We start from the raw sequence: 14,308 nt of genomic DNA on the forward strand, positions 1-14,308 counted from the left end.
TGAACCGAAACAAAGGATTTTTAGCACGTGTGCCAATTGGCTTACCGATGCCAGGCTCCCTTTGGCACCATCAAGTTTTGTGAATTGCCAATGTTAATTTTAATTATCGCCAGTACTTTTCCTGCCTTTCATTTCCCTCCGACCTCACTGTTTACAACTCCGCCCCCCGCAACTCTGTGTGTGTTAGTGATTATTATACACTCCTCAGGATAACATTTCATGCATCTGATGAAGTGGACTGTAGTCCATGAAATCTTATGCCACAATAAATTCAGTAGCCAATAAGGTGGTTCTTTTAGTTCCAAAATAGAGTTTACAGATTGAAATACTTTCTGGTAATTGCTGCAAGTATCGAGGTACACCTACGGTACTAGGATAAAGCAGTCATGACTGATTACTATTTCTGACAATTTATATTGGGCTTTATAGCCCAAATAAAGGCATTGTCCAACTACTGATTTAGGTTTTTTTCTTATGGAAATTCACGGTAGAATTCACAACCAGTGGAAGGTGGATTCCTTTGTGAGGGTTGCATCCCCTCCAGCCAGTAGGTAATATACAGTTTGGTTTTAATTTACTCATTTTTACTGGCTTTGCTAAATTAAAGTTTCACATTTCTCTTTACTTCTACTCTCTGCTTACCCTAGGCATTTAGGGTTTGGGACTGATCTGGATTACAAATCAGACTTTCATACCTCAGAAATGAAGACATTGGCTTCTTTAGCCCAGAAACCTAGGTGTGTATTGTGAAATCTATAACACCTGGGACAGGTTTATTCAGCCTTCAACCTCCATCTTGGAACTGAGTCTACAAGCTGAGGTCATACCTACTTCAGCCAAATTTTTGTACCTTTAAAAAAAAAAAGTTCCTTGTCCCTCACCTCCCAACATCTTGCATGATTAAGCATTCTGGAGAACTTGAAAGCTTGCCAGACATTTTTGTTGGTCCCAATAAGTAATTTCCAGCTGTGGGTTTTGGATTTTCTTCTATAGCCCAACATGGCTACCTAGTTACCTTTGCTTTTTATAAACCCTGTCAGTTACAGGAATGCACAATAAAAAGGATGTCTGCCCCCCCCCCCATAGCAACTCACCAGCTGGCCATGGGGCAGCTATTCTCTCTTTGTCTCTCCCTATCGGGGGATGGAATAATAATGCTACCCTATCTCTACCCTATCTTCCTGAGTTGTAAGGATTACTGAAGCAATATATGTGTTCAAAGTGCTAGATTCATGACTACTACCACTGTCACTCAGTGTTTGAAACTCCCATTGTTCTAGGTGCATTTTGCGACAGGGAATTTCCTTAGCGTGAGCAGTTTGAATGCTGCGCCTAAGATTTCAGATTAAAACTGCTGAGTGGAAGCAATGGAGGACCTTTTTCTGCCTCCCCACTTCCAGCTACTCTGTGAAGACTGGAGGAGAGACCCTCCTAAGAATATTGGGGGGGTGGGCAAGGGAAGGGCTAAATGAACATAATATTTTAGCTGCAGTTCATTCATTTTCAGCTTTGTATTCTTGTTATAAAAAAGTGTGCCTAGACATTCCGTTGTTGTGCCCATAACCTAGGATTAAGGTGCCATTTAGCTCCTAGCTTTCATATCTCAGTTTGCAACACTGCTGTCACTACTACATAAGAGCTTGCACCAATGTCCCCAATCAAGTAAACAGTGATGCTCTTTGTTTATTGCTGTGTTTACCATTTGTATATGTTTCTAATTCAATCGCAGCCATTTTTAAAAGGGTGAATAGTTGCTTGGCTCTTAAACCCCACGAGAGAACAAAGCCACCCATGCTTATTCCTTAGTCTACTTGTTTAGAGAAGTTTTTAATGTTTGATGTTTCATCGTGTTTTTAATATTCTGTTGGGAGCCGCCCACAGTGGCTGGGGAAACGCAGCCAGATGGGCGGGGTATAAATTATTATTATTATTATTATTATTATTATTATTATTATTATTATTATTATTTATTAACAGACAACTGCAGCATTAGCTGCAGGACCCATTAATGCTGTGCTAAAACAGATACTGATGGAAAAGGTCCTTCCCTTCATTGCTATCTCATTGCCTCACCCAGGCGTAATAAGTATGGCATTCTGTGGTTTAAAAACAGCCACAGTATGCATGGCAAAAATGAACTTTCTTATCCTCAAACACCCCATTCAGTGGTGCAATTAAGTAATTTTAGACTTTGGGCTTAATAGTCTTAAAAGGCCCTTCTCCATCTTCAGATACGTAATATAATATATCATTATCATTATTATTAATTAAATTTGTATACCACCCTATACCCACAGGTCTCAGGGCTGTTCACAGATAACGTCATATTAACGTCATAATACGCAGTATTTCATTTACTTCTGACTGTGACAATCCGACGCAGCTATATTTGGGGACCTTCTGATTATTCCGCTACATGGGGCCCTGGACGTCTGCCCCCAAGTCTCACCCTGGTGGTACCACTGTCCCCATCCACACAAATCCATTGCCACCATTAGAGCAATGCGCTCCTATTACGTTTACAAAGAGGAACACGGCATCCCGCATTGCTGTTCCCCAGTCTCGTTGTTGAAAAATGGAGCATGTTTCATCATGTGTTTCTTCCAGAGCTTGTGGAGAGCTTCCATGAAAGCAATACTGTACACATTCCTAGAAACAATTTCTCTCCCTGCTCACGCCCCCTCCCAACCTGTTTCTGGGAGACTATCGTTTTCACAAGGCATTCCGTTCTAATTAGCTAGCAGATTTCTCTCCATTATCACTAAATTGGAAGAAAAACTCTAAAGGTAGGGCCTAATACAACACTTGTACCTAGAAACAATTTCTCCCTTCAGATTGTTTTGATCATCCCTTCTGAGGAATTATTTAGTGTAACTCAAATGCTAGCATAATACATTGTGAATGGGGGTTTGTAAAAACAATAACAACCCCACAGTCTCTCTGAATTTTGGAAGAGTTGGATGAAATATAGGCTTATTCTTTAGTCTACTTGTTTAGAGAAGTTTTTAATGTTTGATGTTTCAAACGTCAGAGGCCCCTGAAATGGGCTAAAGAAGTGCTATAGTGTAAAAGTTTCTTAAATATTTATTTCCAATTTAAAATTGTCAGTCACTATTTATATTATTAAAAACACCTGGAGGTTGAACTTCTAGCAAAAATATACATTTCAGTTTCAGGATTGCTACAACATCCCAGAAAAAAAAGAAAGAAAGGAGAGTGTGCAGTCCTCAAGTGCTGGAAATACATGCCCAGCAAGTCCTGAGGGATAGCAAGATAGCAGGTGAAGAGGCTTTCAAGGGTGGTGGGTAAAGATGAAGGTTTAGGGCAGGTGAAATTAAAAATCACAAACTATTCTTGTCAGTGAACTCTGGTTCCTGCTACATGAAGGCTCCAAATTGCTTTACTAAGACACATTCCACCAGCCTCACAGCATTCCTGTGAGGTAGAGATGAAACACACCAGTTATTTCAATCTGGAAATAAAGAGGCACAGCAAAATCAAGTACCAGCCAGTCCATCAGTGCAACCCTGGAAGAAGATTGCAAGGATTAAGCAACTTACTTCCCTACACTCGTAAGGAAAATAACAAGATTCAAACCAATTCTGTGTATTAGCCATCATGTCTAGGTAGTGAACAATCCTAAGGTTGAAAACCACAAAGGATCCCATTACTATTATGGAATTTGTGGGTGGTGGAAGCAGTTATGTAATGGGATTTGTTGCTAAAGCAAAATATATTGGAAGTGGCAGGGGGGGAAACAGTTCTTGTTTCCAGACAACTATGATCCCAGGAACCACACAGAGACTGCCAAAAAGAAAGGGTTTCAAAGCACAGTAAGTGTTTGCTTTGTATCTGAGACAGAAAGGATCTGAAATGGCTCAGATGAGTGCTTGCAGGATCTTACGTGTCTGAGAATTTTCCGCACTAATCAGCCTAAGGGAAGATGAGTCAGACATTGTAACATTGTAGGGCAGTGGTTTTCAACAGGTAAAAGAGATGGGTTGTGGCAATGCTACCACTGCCATTTTGCTTTGTGGCAAAGATGGATGACCTTTCCTGTTTGCACAGGGTCTTGGAAGTAGGTCCCGTTTTCCATGTTGATGTTCTAGGTGCTACTTAAATAGGTCTTGCCTTTGCTATCATGTGACCAACATCACCAAAAGGTAATTTTGTATTCAAAGGATGAAGTGCAGAATCCAAAGCTGTAGCTCCACCAGTGTAACTGAACTTCTGCACCCTAAAGCCCCTGCCTCCACCCTCCTCTGGAGGGTTAGGAGACCCCCTAGAGCTGATTTGGGGGACACGCAGGGAGAGAAAAAGAAACTCAAGCGCCGTTGTCCGAGTGGAACTCTGCTCGTACATTGCTACATACAACCCTTAATGTTGTCTGGCAGATGTAAAAGAGGAGCTTGGAGACAACACATGAGCACTTGGACTACAATTCTATACTCATCTGAACTTACCACTTAAGAAACTGAACTTATTTTCTAGCTTTCTACAGTGGAACCTCGGGTTGCATACTGTCCTCCTTACGAACACTTCGGGTAACGAGCTCTGCTAACCTGAAAGTAGATGCTCCTGGTAGCGAACTTTGCCCTGGGATGCGAGCGGAAGTCACGCACCAGTGGCGTGGCAGCAGCAGGAGGCCCCATTAGTGAAAGCGCACCTCAGGTTAAGAACAGTTTTGGGTTAAGAACGGACCTCCGGAACAAATTAAGTTCGTAACCAGAGGTACCACTGTATATGGATTGCATTCCAAGGGCAAAAAGGGCCTAGACTCTGGTACTGTCTGAAAAAGAGTTGGTGGCAAATTAGCTAGGTTATAATCAAACTCTAGGCAAACGAGTGGCCAAGTAAAATGTCCATGATGTTGATTTTACATTTTTGCTTACTTAATAAGGAATGCACATAGGTTAAAGGCATCTTTCCAGTAAGGGGTGCAAAATGATACATCATGGGTTAAAGGCATCTACTCTCTGAAGGGTGCAAAAATCATGAGTTATTGCAATAAAAGATTTCTACTAGTAGTTCAGAACAGCTGAGCTTTGTGGCTTTAAAACAGAAACACAGGAAACTGTCTTATACCTTGTTAGAGCCATCTTGTTCAGTCTTTCCTACATTGCCTGACAGCTGTGGATTGAACCAAGAGCCTTTTGTAGGTAAAGTATTTGCCCTTCCCGAGCTACAGTGCCTCCCCAAAAGTCACAGCTGGGACAAAATTAAGTTCTCAAAGTTCTGTCCCAGCCCAAAGACATGTATTTCAGCATTGCTGAAAGCAAGCACACATAAAAACAGAGTAATCTCAGCATGAAGCAATGGAGTTGGTAATTCACACAGATTAGGCTCTCTGGTTCAGCAAATCCACTCCATAATTCCCAATGGAAGAGGTTCTCTTCTCTTCTCATTTACCGTGGCTGGAGTGGAGAAAAATCTCAGAGGTATGTGGCTTACTCTTTCAGGTTACATAGGCACTAAAAACTGCACATCATCAAGTTCCCGAAGATGGAGTGTTGCAGGACAGGAACTCGTCAGGAACTACAGCATCCGAGAGAAGAACTATTGTAACTATTATTTCCTTTCTCCATAGACTCTCAAGGGAAATCCAAATTAAAAATATATCACACACACAAAGCACGGAAAGATCAACCCATCTGCTCATCATGCCCAACATAGTCTGCTCTGATTTGCAGCAGCTCTCCAGGGTATCGGGCAGAGGCGATTCCCATCACCTACCTCCTCACCTTTTAACTGGAGATGCCTGGGATTGAATCTGGGACCTTCTGCCTTCAAATCATGTGTTCTGCTGAGCTACGCTCCTTCCACAGATATATTAGGTAAAATTTATAGCAGCAGGCTTTTAAAATATCCCTATCTTCTAGTGAATGGTCTTTAGAGTTCTCTGCACCTAAATCTAGAAAATGAAGACAAGCTGCTAAAATTTCTGTTTGGAGGGAAAGAAAGAAGGAAATTGCCTGATTTGAGCTGAAATGGTTGGACAACTAGCAGTTTCAAACAAACTTTTGTGCCACCTACACATCCATCACCATAAAGTTGTAAATTATTACATTCTGTTTGTTATGTCAAGATTGTTTGGACAGAAAGTTCTCTTTTTTTTATGAAAGCATACTGTCTATTTGAAATGTGCAGAAATAAGCAAACTTGCCTAAGGCCACATAGCAACAACGCAGTACCTCAGTGCCAAGGCTAGCAGGCCATACCCAAACATCATGCTAATCTGGGAACAGTATACTGGAAGTCACAGCTGGAAGAAACTTGACAACTCACACAATGCATCAACCATGTCTAGGCAGAATGGTCTCACACTGTTCACACAGACATGTGACAATGACTTCCCTGCTGCCACTTTGCTGCAACTGACCAGCAAAGAAGACCTGTGTTCAAAGCGAGCTGACAACTGCAAAAGGTGTCTGGTGAGATCCTTAAGGGCTAAAGCAGAAACAACTCAAGGAAATCAAAAGGAGCCAAAATCTGATATAAGGCCTTTAAAAATACAGTAAAAATTGGTAATCTGATGAGGAAATGTTGAGGGGGTGACGTTGAAATGCTGTGGTTTTTGCTATCTATCACTTTTTTATTACGAAGGTGTAAAAAACAATGGGCAGAACCAGCACAGAATGCCGTATGTGCCTCTGGCACTGCAATTCACATATAAAGTGTCTTCCTCAGATATTTTGGGCAGCACAGGCACCAGATTCTGCCGTAACTTATTTGTGGAGGGGCAACACGTGTGAAACATCACGTGTGATGGGAGGAAGCCGCAGGTAGGGCCAGCGGGGCCCTTTGTAGCCCCGTGAAGGCCCTATGAGGCCTGTCGCAGCAGCAGGAAGGCCTGACAGGGTCTCCAGCAGGCCACAGAATATTGAGGGGGCCTGGCCCCTCCTTGGAAATTGGGGGGCACTCGGTACCCCCAGATGGTGCCCCTCTTGGGCAGTCTGGAAAATACCAGGATGCAGGAGGTGGGGAAGTGCAGCAAAACAAAAGCAATCATCACTGTCTTCACTAACATCCTTGTATTGTCGTGACCTCACAGTGGTCCATGGGCTGCCCTTTGAAAAGCAAAATCCACATTATATCTAGCCCAGATAAGGAGACACCCAAGTGCTTATTCAAGTGCAGGATCTACCTTGGAAGGAAGCAAATAGACTTTTGGCAGGTACTATCCGAGAGCAAAACTTCCATGACATCAGGCTCAACTTCATTTGGCAAGCACTGAAGCACAGGGCAAGGGACAGAAAAAGAAGCCCATCTCTCTGCTGTAAGCTTGCAAGTGCCACACATGCCCATAAAGGGCTTCAACAAGCTACACTATAAAACAACCCAAAGAAGAGAGAGAGAGAGAGGACAGGAGGTATGGCCTTTCACGGAGAAGGCATTTCTGTTTTTGTGCACCAAGGAGATAAGCAAAGGCCTTCCCCCCCTCAAAGTATCTCCACAAGGAGTGTCCGTACCCTTCATCAAACACTTGGAGGTTTCTTTGGGAAATGTATACACAGACACACACACACACATGAACACACACACACGCCCTTTCCTTGTAACACCCTAGAATTTACGGCTGAGGGCCAAGCTAGAATTCAGAGTGCAATATAAAAATAATATACAACGGATATATGTTGCAAGTGCTGTTCCTGTACCTGCCAGCCAAGCTACTGCTTGCTTTAACTGGATGGACAAAACCCGCGTTGTCCAACCGCAGAATCCAACCCACAGTTCAAACATGTTTGCGAGGTTGTGTGTAAACACATCAGCTGCTCTAGAACAGTGTAACAGCTGAACTGTAGCAACAGATATTTAGCTTATGATGTGCCTTTAAGTTTCACTTAGTGTATGTTAACGGAAGCCCTGATCTACCACCATGTGGTAGATGCCAAGTCTTTTGCTGTACAACACCCCCTCCCCTCTATGTACAGAATGCAGCAATCATATAGAAAAAAGCAATTACAGTAGAAGGAATGGAAGACACAGGGGATTTCTTTGCTAATGTACAAAGCATTTTGCTGGATTCCATGGCTTTAACCTATCTCTTAAATATAGGCTCCTCAGTACATGTCCTTGTAGATTTCCTGCAAGAGTGGGTGCAGAGAAGTCTCTGTCTCTGTCTTTTTGATCTTCTGCACCAGCTGCGCATGCTCAGTCACCAACTGTCGCAAGTCAGCCATTTTCTGCAGCAGCTTAGGGAAGAGGTATTGAGTGTCTGGGTGGTTGGCCTGCAAGTGGAACTCGAGGGCCTGGAGGATATTGTCTTGAATCTCTTCTACCTGTTTAACGTTCATCAGGCCAGGACGGTCTACAAAAGGGAGAAAAAGAGAGAGAGAGAGCAACATTATTTTCCAATCCTTTACCTGTCTGAACACCAAGAGAAGCTCAGACTAGCCTGCTCCTCAGTGTGGCATTCTGACACCTGTAGGGAGTTTTCCTCATGAAGGAGCATTCAAACATGTAGCACCCTCTCTCCTGAACAAATGCAAACATGTCTGCTGCCTGAAGTGATCTTAACCACTTGATGCTGTGTATTATATAAGTTGGGGAAACAAGGATGAATTCAGATGAGACGTTTTGAGCGAAAGGTGGGTGTTTTGATGTCAGTTCTCCAAGTACAAGCTATGTTTTTTTCTGCCTTCCTGCAGGCTCCAATCATGTAACTTCTGCAGATTTCTGGCACACTTCGTCTGAATGGGAAATACCCAACTCTCCTCTCAAAAAGGTTATGAGAACAGTTGTGTGTAAGGCTATGTGTGACTAGTGCTGCATGACATCACTGAGGATGGTAACACATTCTATTCCACCCTCCCCACAATCTCTGGAGTAGTTTTCCAACTGTTCTAAAAAAGATTTCATACACACACAGAAATGCACAGAATGAGCACATACATGCAAATATGCTTCTATAAACAAGAAGACAAACAGAGTAGTGCCAAGGCTGCCCTGACCTGACTCACTATTTAAAGATTTGTTTATTTTAAACCACACTTTACTGAGCAATGCTGCACTACAGCAAACATTTGTCATTATTTTTACTTTAAGGAATGAACAGGATTTCTCCACGGCAAGGTTCATTTTCTTCTTCACTACAACTGTCTGTTAAATCAGTTATAGAAGCTGAACTGGGGTGTGTGAGATGTGGTACCAAAGACAAGATCAAAATGGCCAAAGATCTCAACAGAGTTAAGAGAGATACTGAGGACGAAACAGTCATGGGAGGTAAAAGAGGAGAGAAAGAGTCAGCAAAGAAATAACAACAATAAGGATTTTTAAAGATTAAAAATGAAGAAGTGGGTGGTATCCTGAATGAGAAGAAAGTAACAAGGATGTTGTGGTAAGTGGTAAATTGGATGTGGATGCAATCCTATCCATATTCACTTAGAAGTTAGTCCAACTGTGTTCAGTAGGGGTTACTCTCAGGTAAGCTTGCACAGGACTGTGGAGAAGATGATTTAATCCTTTCTAGCTTTTTCATCCTGTCTGAATTGCCAGCATCACAATCACACCTTAAAACTAATATTAATTGCCCTTAACTTAGCAGGATAATGGCCCGGTCTTCATCAGCAAGCTTTTAGAAAGCATATACCATTGTTAGCAAAGAACTCCCCCTTCTCACCTCCACACAGGATGATGGCAGCTACAAACAGAGACAGGTCACTGTCATCCAGCTCCAGGGCATTGAACTTCACAGCAAACTCAAATTTGGGCTCCATGATGTCACTGAAGGGCTTGCGCAAGCTGCGCAGGAACTCGCGTGTCACAAAGCCATTCCCATTGGCCACCAGGAGTCCATCCTTGTTCATAATGGAGGCCAGCATTGCAAAGATAGCCTCGTGCACTCCGTATTTCAGCAGAGTCACTTGGTCATTAAGGTACAAGCTAATGAAGCTAGGGATGCTCTTAGCAAATTCTGTGAGCTCCCGCACAGTTTCCACGGATGTGCACTGGCAGCGGTAAAAAACATGGACGCCAATCTCCTTGGATGGTGGTATCCCATTCACTAGCTGTTTCCACACGAGACCCTTTTCCGCTTGCCACAGGGTATCCATGTCATGAATCACAAAAGGCTACAAAGAACAAACACATAAGAGTCAGGATTCTGCAGTGAGGAATCAAGCCACAGGCTGAAGTGCAGTGGTGGAGAAGCCCAGGCCTGAGGGTGACATGTGGCCCTCCAGATCTCTCCATCTGGACCTCAGAGCTCTGCCAGCTACCCACTCACTGGCCCTGCTCCCCCCCCCTCCACCAAGTGTTACTGCTTGACTGGAATGTGTTCTTCAACTCTGATAATGCCTCTAGCGTCCTACGATGGCAGACAGAATATCTGAGTCTGTGTAGAAAACAGCCTCCTCTACAAAGGTCCCTAGCAAACAACACTGTGCTGAATTCATAGAAGGAAGAGAGGAAGAAGAAGGAAGGAGGAAGGAGGAGGAGGAGGAGGAGGAGAATGGCAAACAACTTCTTTAAAATAAAATTATTGCTGATACAGAAGAAAGATTGCACTGAGGACTTGTTTATAATCAGGATGGTGAGGCACTATACAAAACTTCAATTTACTGAATTCAGTGAAGTTTGAAGTGAAATACAGAATAAGCACTTCTGGATATTTCAGACACCGGTTCCAATTTAGAGTAAAAAAACTTGGGTTCTGCTATTATTTTCAAGGATAATTACCTCCTAGGATGCAGCAGGATATAAAATGAAAGCTCATCTTACCTATCTATAGTTATTAAGACACCTGTGTACAATGATAAAGAAGCATTTTTCAATAGTACAAATAAATATGTATTACCACTATTTAATAATGCTATAGGGATGCCTACTTTTTCAACTTTTCACCCTAAAAATTTCTCCCACCTTTTCCTGCATGGTAATGCTGATGTCTATATAGCTCGATTTTATAGTCCCCAGTGAGCTATACGTATAAATAAACTTCTATATTTCTTTTGGGAAGCCACATGGGATAGAGCCTTAAAAAGGAAGGGGAACGTGTTTTCATGGGAAACATTCCCTCAGTGGAATCAATGGATTATAATTTTTTCTTTTATTTTCTTTTGTGCATTTAGGATTGAACTCAGTCACTACCGTTTGCACTATCTAAAACTCTGTACAGGTAGGTAGCCGTGTTGGTCTGCCGTAGTCAAAACAAAACAAAAAAATTAAAAAAATCCTTCCAGTAGCACCTTAGAGACCAACTAAGTTAGTTATTGGTATGAGCTTTCGTGTGCATGCACACTTCTTCAGATAAAACTCTGTAGAATAATTTGAGTACAGAAAACTTCTGGTTATCCTGGTGATGTAACTCAGGTCACACTGATCACACCAGCAGCCTCAATATGAACAAAACACCAAGCTTCTCTTTAGTTGATTAAATAGTTGATTAAAGTTCTTTGATGTCAGAGTGTCTGCTTTGGGCACAGCATTGAATCTCTTGGACTGCAGATGCCAAGAGCTTGCCTGGCAAGTTCTGCTCCACTTTCATCCCTCTGGGACTGAGGTACTCACTGGAGTGCTGCTGGCTTTCCCAGTCAGGATGCCTCGTGCCTTCTTTTTGGTCATGTTGAAATTTTTCAGGTAGGCGTTGTAGATGTGCTTGGAAAATACTTTCAGGTCAGCTACCTGCTGGTTCTGACAGGTGATCTCACTTGCTGTCAGTCCTGCCACTAACTTCCTTTTTTCAGCTTCAGGCATGCGGCCGAAACGAATGGCTGAAGAAACGTAACAAAGAAGATACTGTTAGGAGTCTTGGGCCGAAATAGCATCCCCATGTCTTTCCAACTTTTTATTTATTGAAGACATTTCATATTACACAATTATAGGTGGACGGGGAGGGAAACAAAAAATAAAGAGTGTTAATTATTACATTTATATCCCTCTTTTTCCATCAGGAAGCTCAAGGTGGTGTTTTGGGGCACTGTGCTCTTGCACAGGTCACGTGACTAATGCAAGAGCGCATCCCAGAAGATGTGCATCCCAGTTTTCTGCTGGGACATGTTGGAGGGCATGGTGGCACCATTCACATAACAAAAACTACCACAGAGATATCAGTGTTTTCAAAAGTAGGGGGTCTATGGCTTGGCTTTTAAAAAACAGGGGGTCCGCAGTACTTAGCTAATTGGGAACCACTGTTCTAAAGACAAAACAAGGAAAAATAGACTGGAAGCAATAGACATTGATATGCCTTTCTTAGGCTGTGTCCATAACAATCATTTCCAGAAGGAAAGATATGCAGGCTGTGCAATGATTCCAACCCACTATCTGGCTAATGAGGATGACTGCCAGAGCAGCATAGTTAGACACTCCACCACAAGCACCCCCACCCACAATACTAAACACGTTGCCTACAGAAAATACAAATTTCCATATCTAGCAATGTTTTTCTTCCTAAGGGGAGGAGAGGAGTCTCACCGTTGTGCGACATGCCCAGGGAGAGGCATTTCTGAAAGCGGCAGTACTGGCACTTGTTTCGGTTCTTCTTCTGAATTTTACAGCTCCGCTCACACCTCTCATACTCCAGTTTCATACGGATTGTTCGACGAAAGAAGCCCTGTTGGAGAGCAGACAGAGGGAGAAAAGAAACAGGGAGACGGGTCATTGTGATAACACAGCAGCTCCTTATAAAATGTCCCAGGATTGCTGTCATCTTGAGTCTCAGGACAGAATATCGTTTTCAGCAACAAGCAAAGAGACTTCAGAACAATGGACCATACTATATGTTAACATACACATGGAGAAGGACTGAAGGTAGGACAACACTCCCAGCTTATGAACCGATTGCTTACAGACGTAGGCTTTGTACGGACAAGCATAACAATATTTGGAACTTGTTTATTAAATGGTAGGTTATAAAGGTAAAGGTACCCCTGCCCGTACGGGCCAGTCGTGTCCGACTCTAGGGTTGTGCGCCCATCTCACTTAAGAGGCCGGGGGCCAGCGCTGTCCGGAGACACTTCCGGGTCACGTGGCCAGTGTGACGAAGCTGCTCTGGCGAGCCAGCACCAGTGCAGCACACGGAAACGCCGTTTACCTTCCCGCTATAAAGCGGTACCTATTTATCTACTTGCACTTAGGGGTGCTTTCAAACTGCTAGGTGGGCAGGAGCTGGGACTGAAAGACAGGAGCTCACCCCGCCGTGGGGATTCGAACCGCCGACCATACGATCAGCAAGTCCTAGGCACTGAGGTTTTACCCACAGTGCCACCCGCATCCCATATGATAGGTTATAAATAACCATAAATCTATCTGTATAATAATAACATTCATATACCTACATACTAGACTTGTATATATGGAATTGTAGTTGTCTGCATATATACCTTTTATTTTATTTCTTTATTCACTTTTAATTTTTACTTTATTTTGTTCAATTGAAATATTCCCCCCCCCCCCATTTTTTTTTAACATACACATGGAGAAAAGAATGGTACAAGCAGGAAGAAAACCTAAACATAATAGTCCCGTGTAAAAAACAGCAAAAAACAGACTTGTAGTATCAGAAAGATCCAGCAGGGGGATATGAATAAACAAATCCAGCTTTTCAACATCCTTGCCTCTCTCCCTTCAGTTTCCCCGCCCCCTTTGAATAATTTTGGCATCACTTAGACATTGAATAACTCATCTCCTTTGGCATTCTGCGATTCCAACAGCCAGCCAAATGATCAGGAGCAGAATACGTTCACAGGTGTCCCATGGAGTATGTCAGCCAAAGATTATGTCTAAAAGTAATGTCTATGTTCTCAGGGAGGCCAGAGTTGATGGAGAATAGTTACAGGTAAGAAGGGCAGAGAAGACGTAAAGCAGGAAAATGTCCCAGGCAAAACTCCTGTGCATATTAGGGACAAATTCCAGAAGGGTGTCCACGTTAGTCTGTAGAGCTTAGGAATATTACTACCAGTCCATTTCAAGGGATATTGTTACTTCAGGTCCACAGAATGCAGCACCTTGTTAATGTTTGCAGAATAGTGCTTTTGTTCTGCACTATCAGAATAAAGGTTAGTCTTATACCTTTGTTCCAGTTGTGGGTTAGAGATACAGTGGTGCCCCGCAAGACGAACGCCTCGCAAGACGGAAAACCCGCTAGACGAAAGGGTTTTCCGTTTTGGAGGCGCTTCGCAAAACGAATTTCCCTATGGGCTTCCTTCGCAAGACGAAAGCCCATAGGGAAATCTCCGGGACAGCGGGGAAGCACAGCGCGTCTTCCCCACTGTAATCGGACCTCCTCCGAAGGCTGGCGGTGGGGCGGAGAGACCTCCCGCCGCCAGCCTTCAGAAGGCTGCTCCGGAGGCTGGCGGCGGGAGGAGGTCTC

At 43.1% G+C, this 14,308-nt stretch overlaps 1 protein-coding gene across 3 annotated transcripts in view; it reads right to left on the reverse strand.

Annotated features, from left to right (window-relative positions):
- Window positions 1-3,066: 3,066 nt before the first annotated feature.
- The window catches only part of PPARD (peroxisome proliferator activated receptor delta), a 51,007-nt gene continuing 39,765 nt past the window's right edge, over window positions 3,067-14,308 (reverse strand). For all 3 annotated transcript variants that reach the window (XM_079980868.1, XM_079980869.1, XM_079980870.1), the window contains 4 exons: window positions 12,412-12,550; window positions 11,509-11,711; window positions 9,620-10,070; window positions 3,067-8,308 (listed from right to left, as the gene is read on the reverse strand). In XM_079980868.1, coding sequence (XP_079836994.1) covers window positions 8,061-8,308; window positions 9,620-10,070; window positions 11,509-11,711; window positions 12,412-12,550 — 1,041 coding nt within the window. In that variant the 3' untranslated portion in view covers window positions 3,067-8,060. The remainder of the gene's footprint in view (window positions 8,309-9,619; window positions 10,071-11,508; window positions 11,712-12,411; window positions 12,551-14,308) is intronic.

Source organism: Podarcis cretensis, assembly GCF_951804945.1.
Source record: "Podarcis cretensis genome assembly, chromosome: 6".
In the NCBI taxonomy this organism is placed as follows: Eukaryota; Metazoa; Chordata; class Lepidosauria; order Squamata; family Lacertidae; genus Podarcis; species Podarcis cretensis.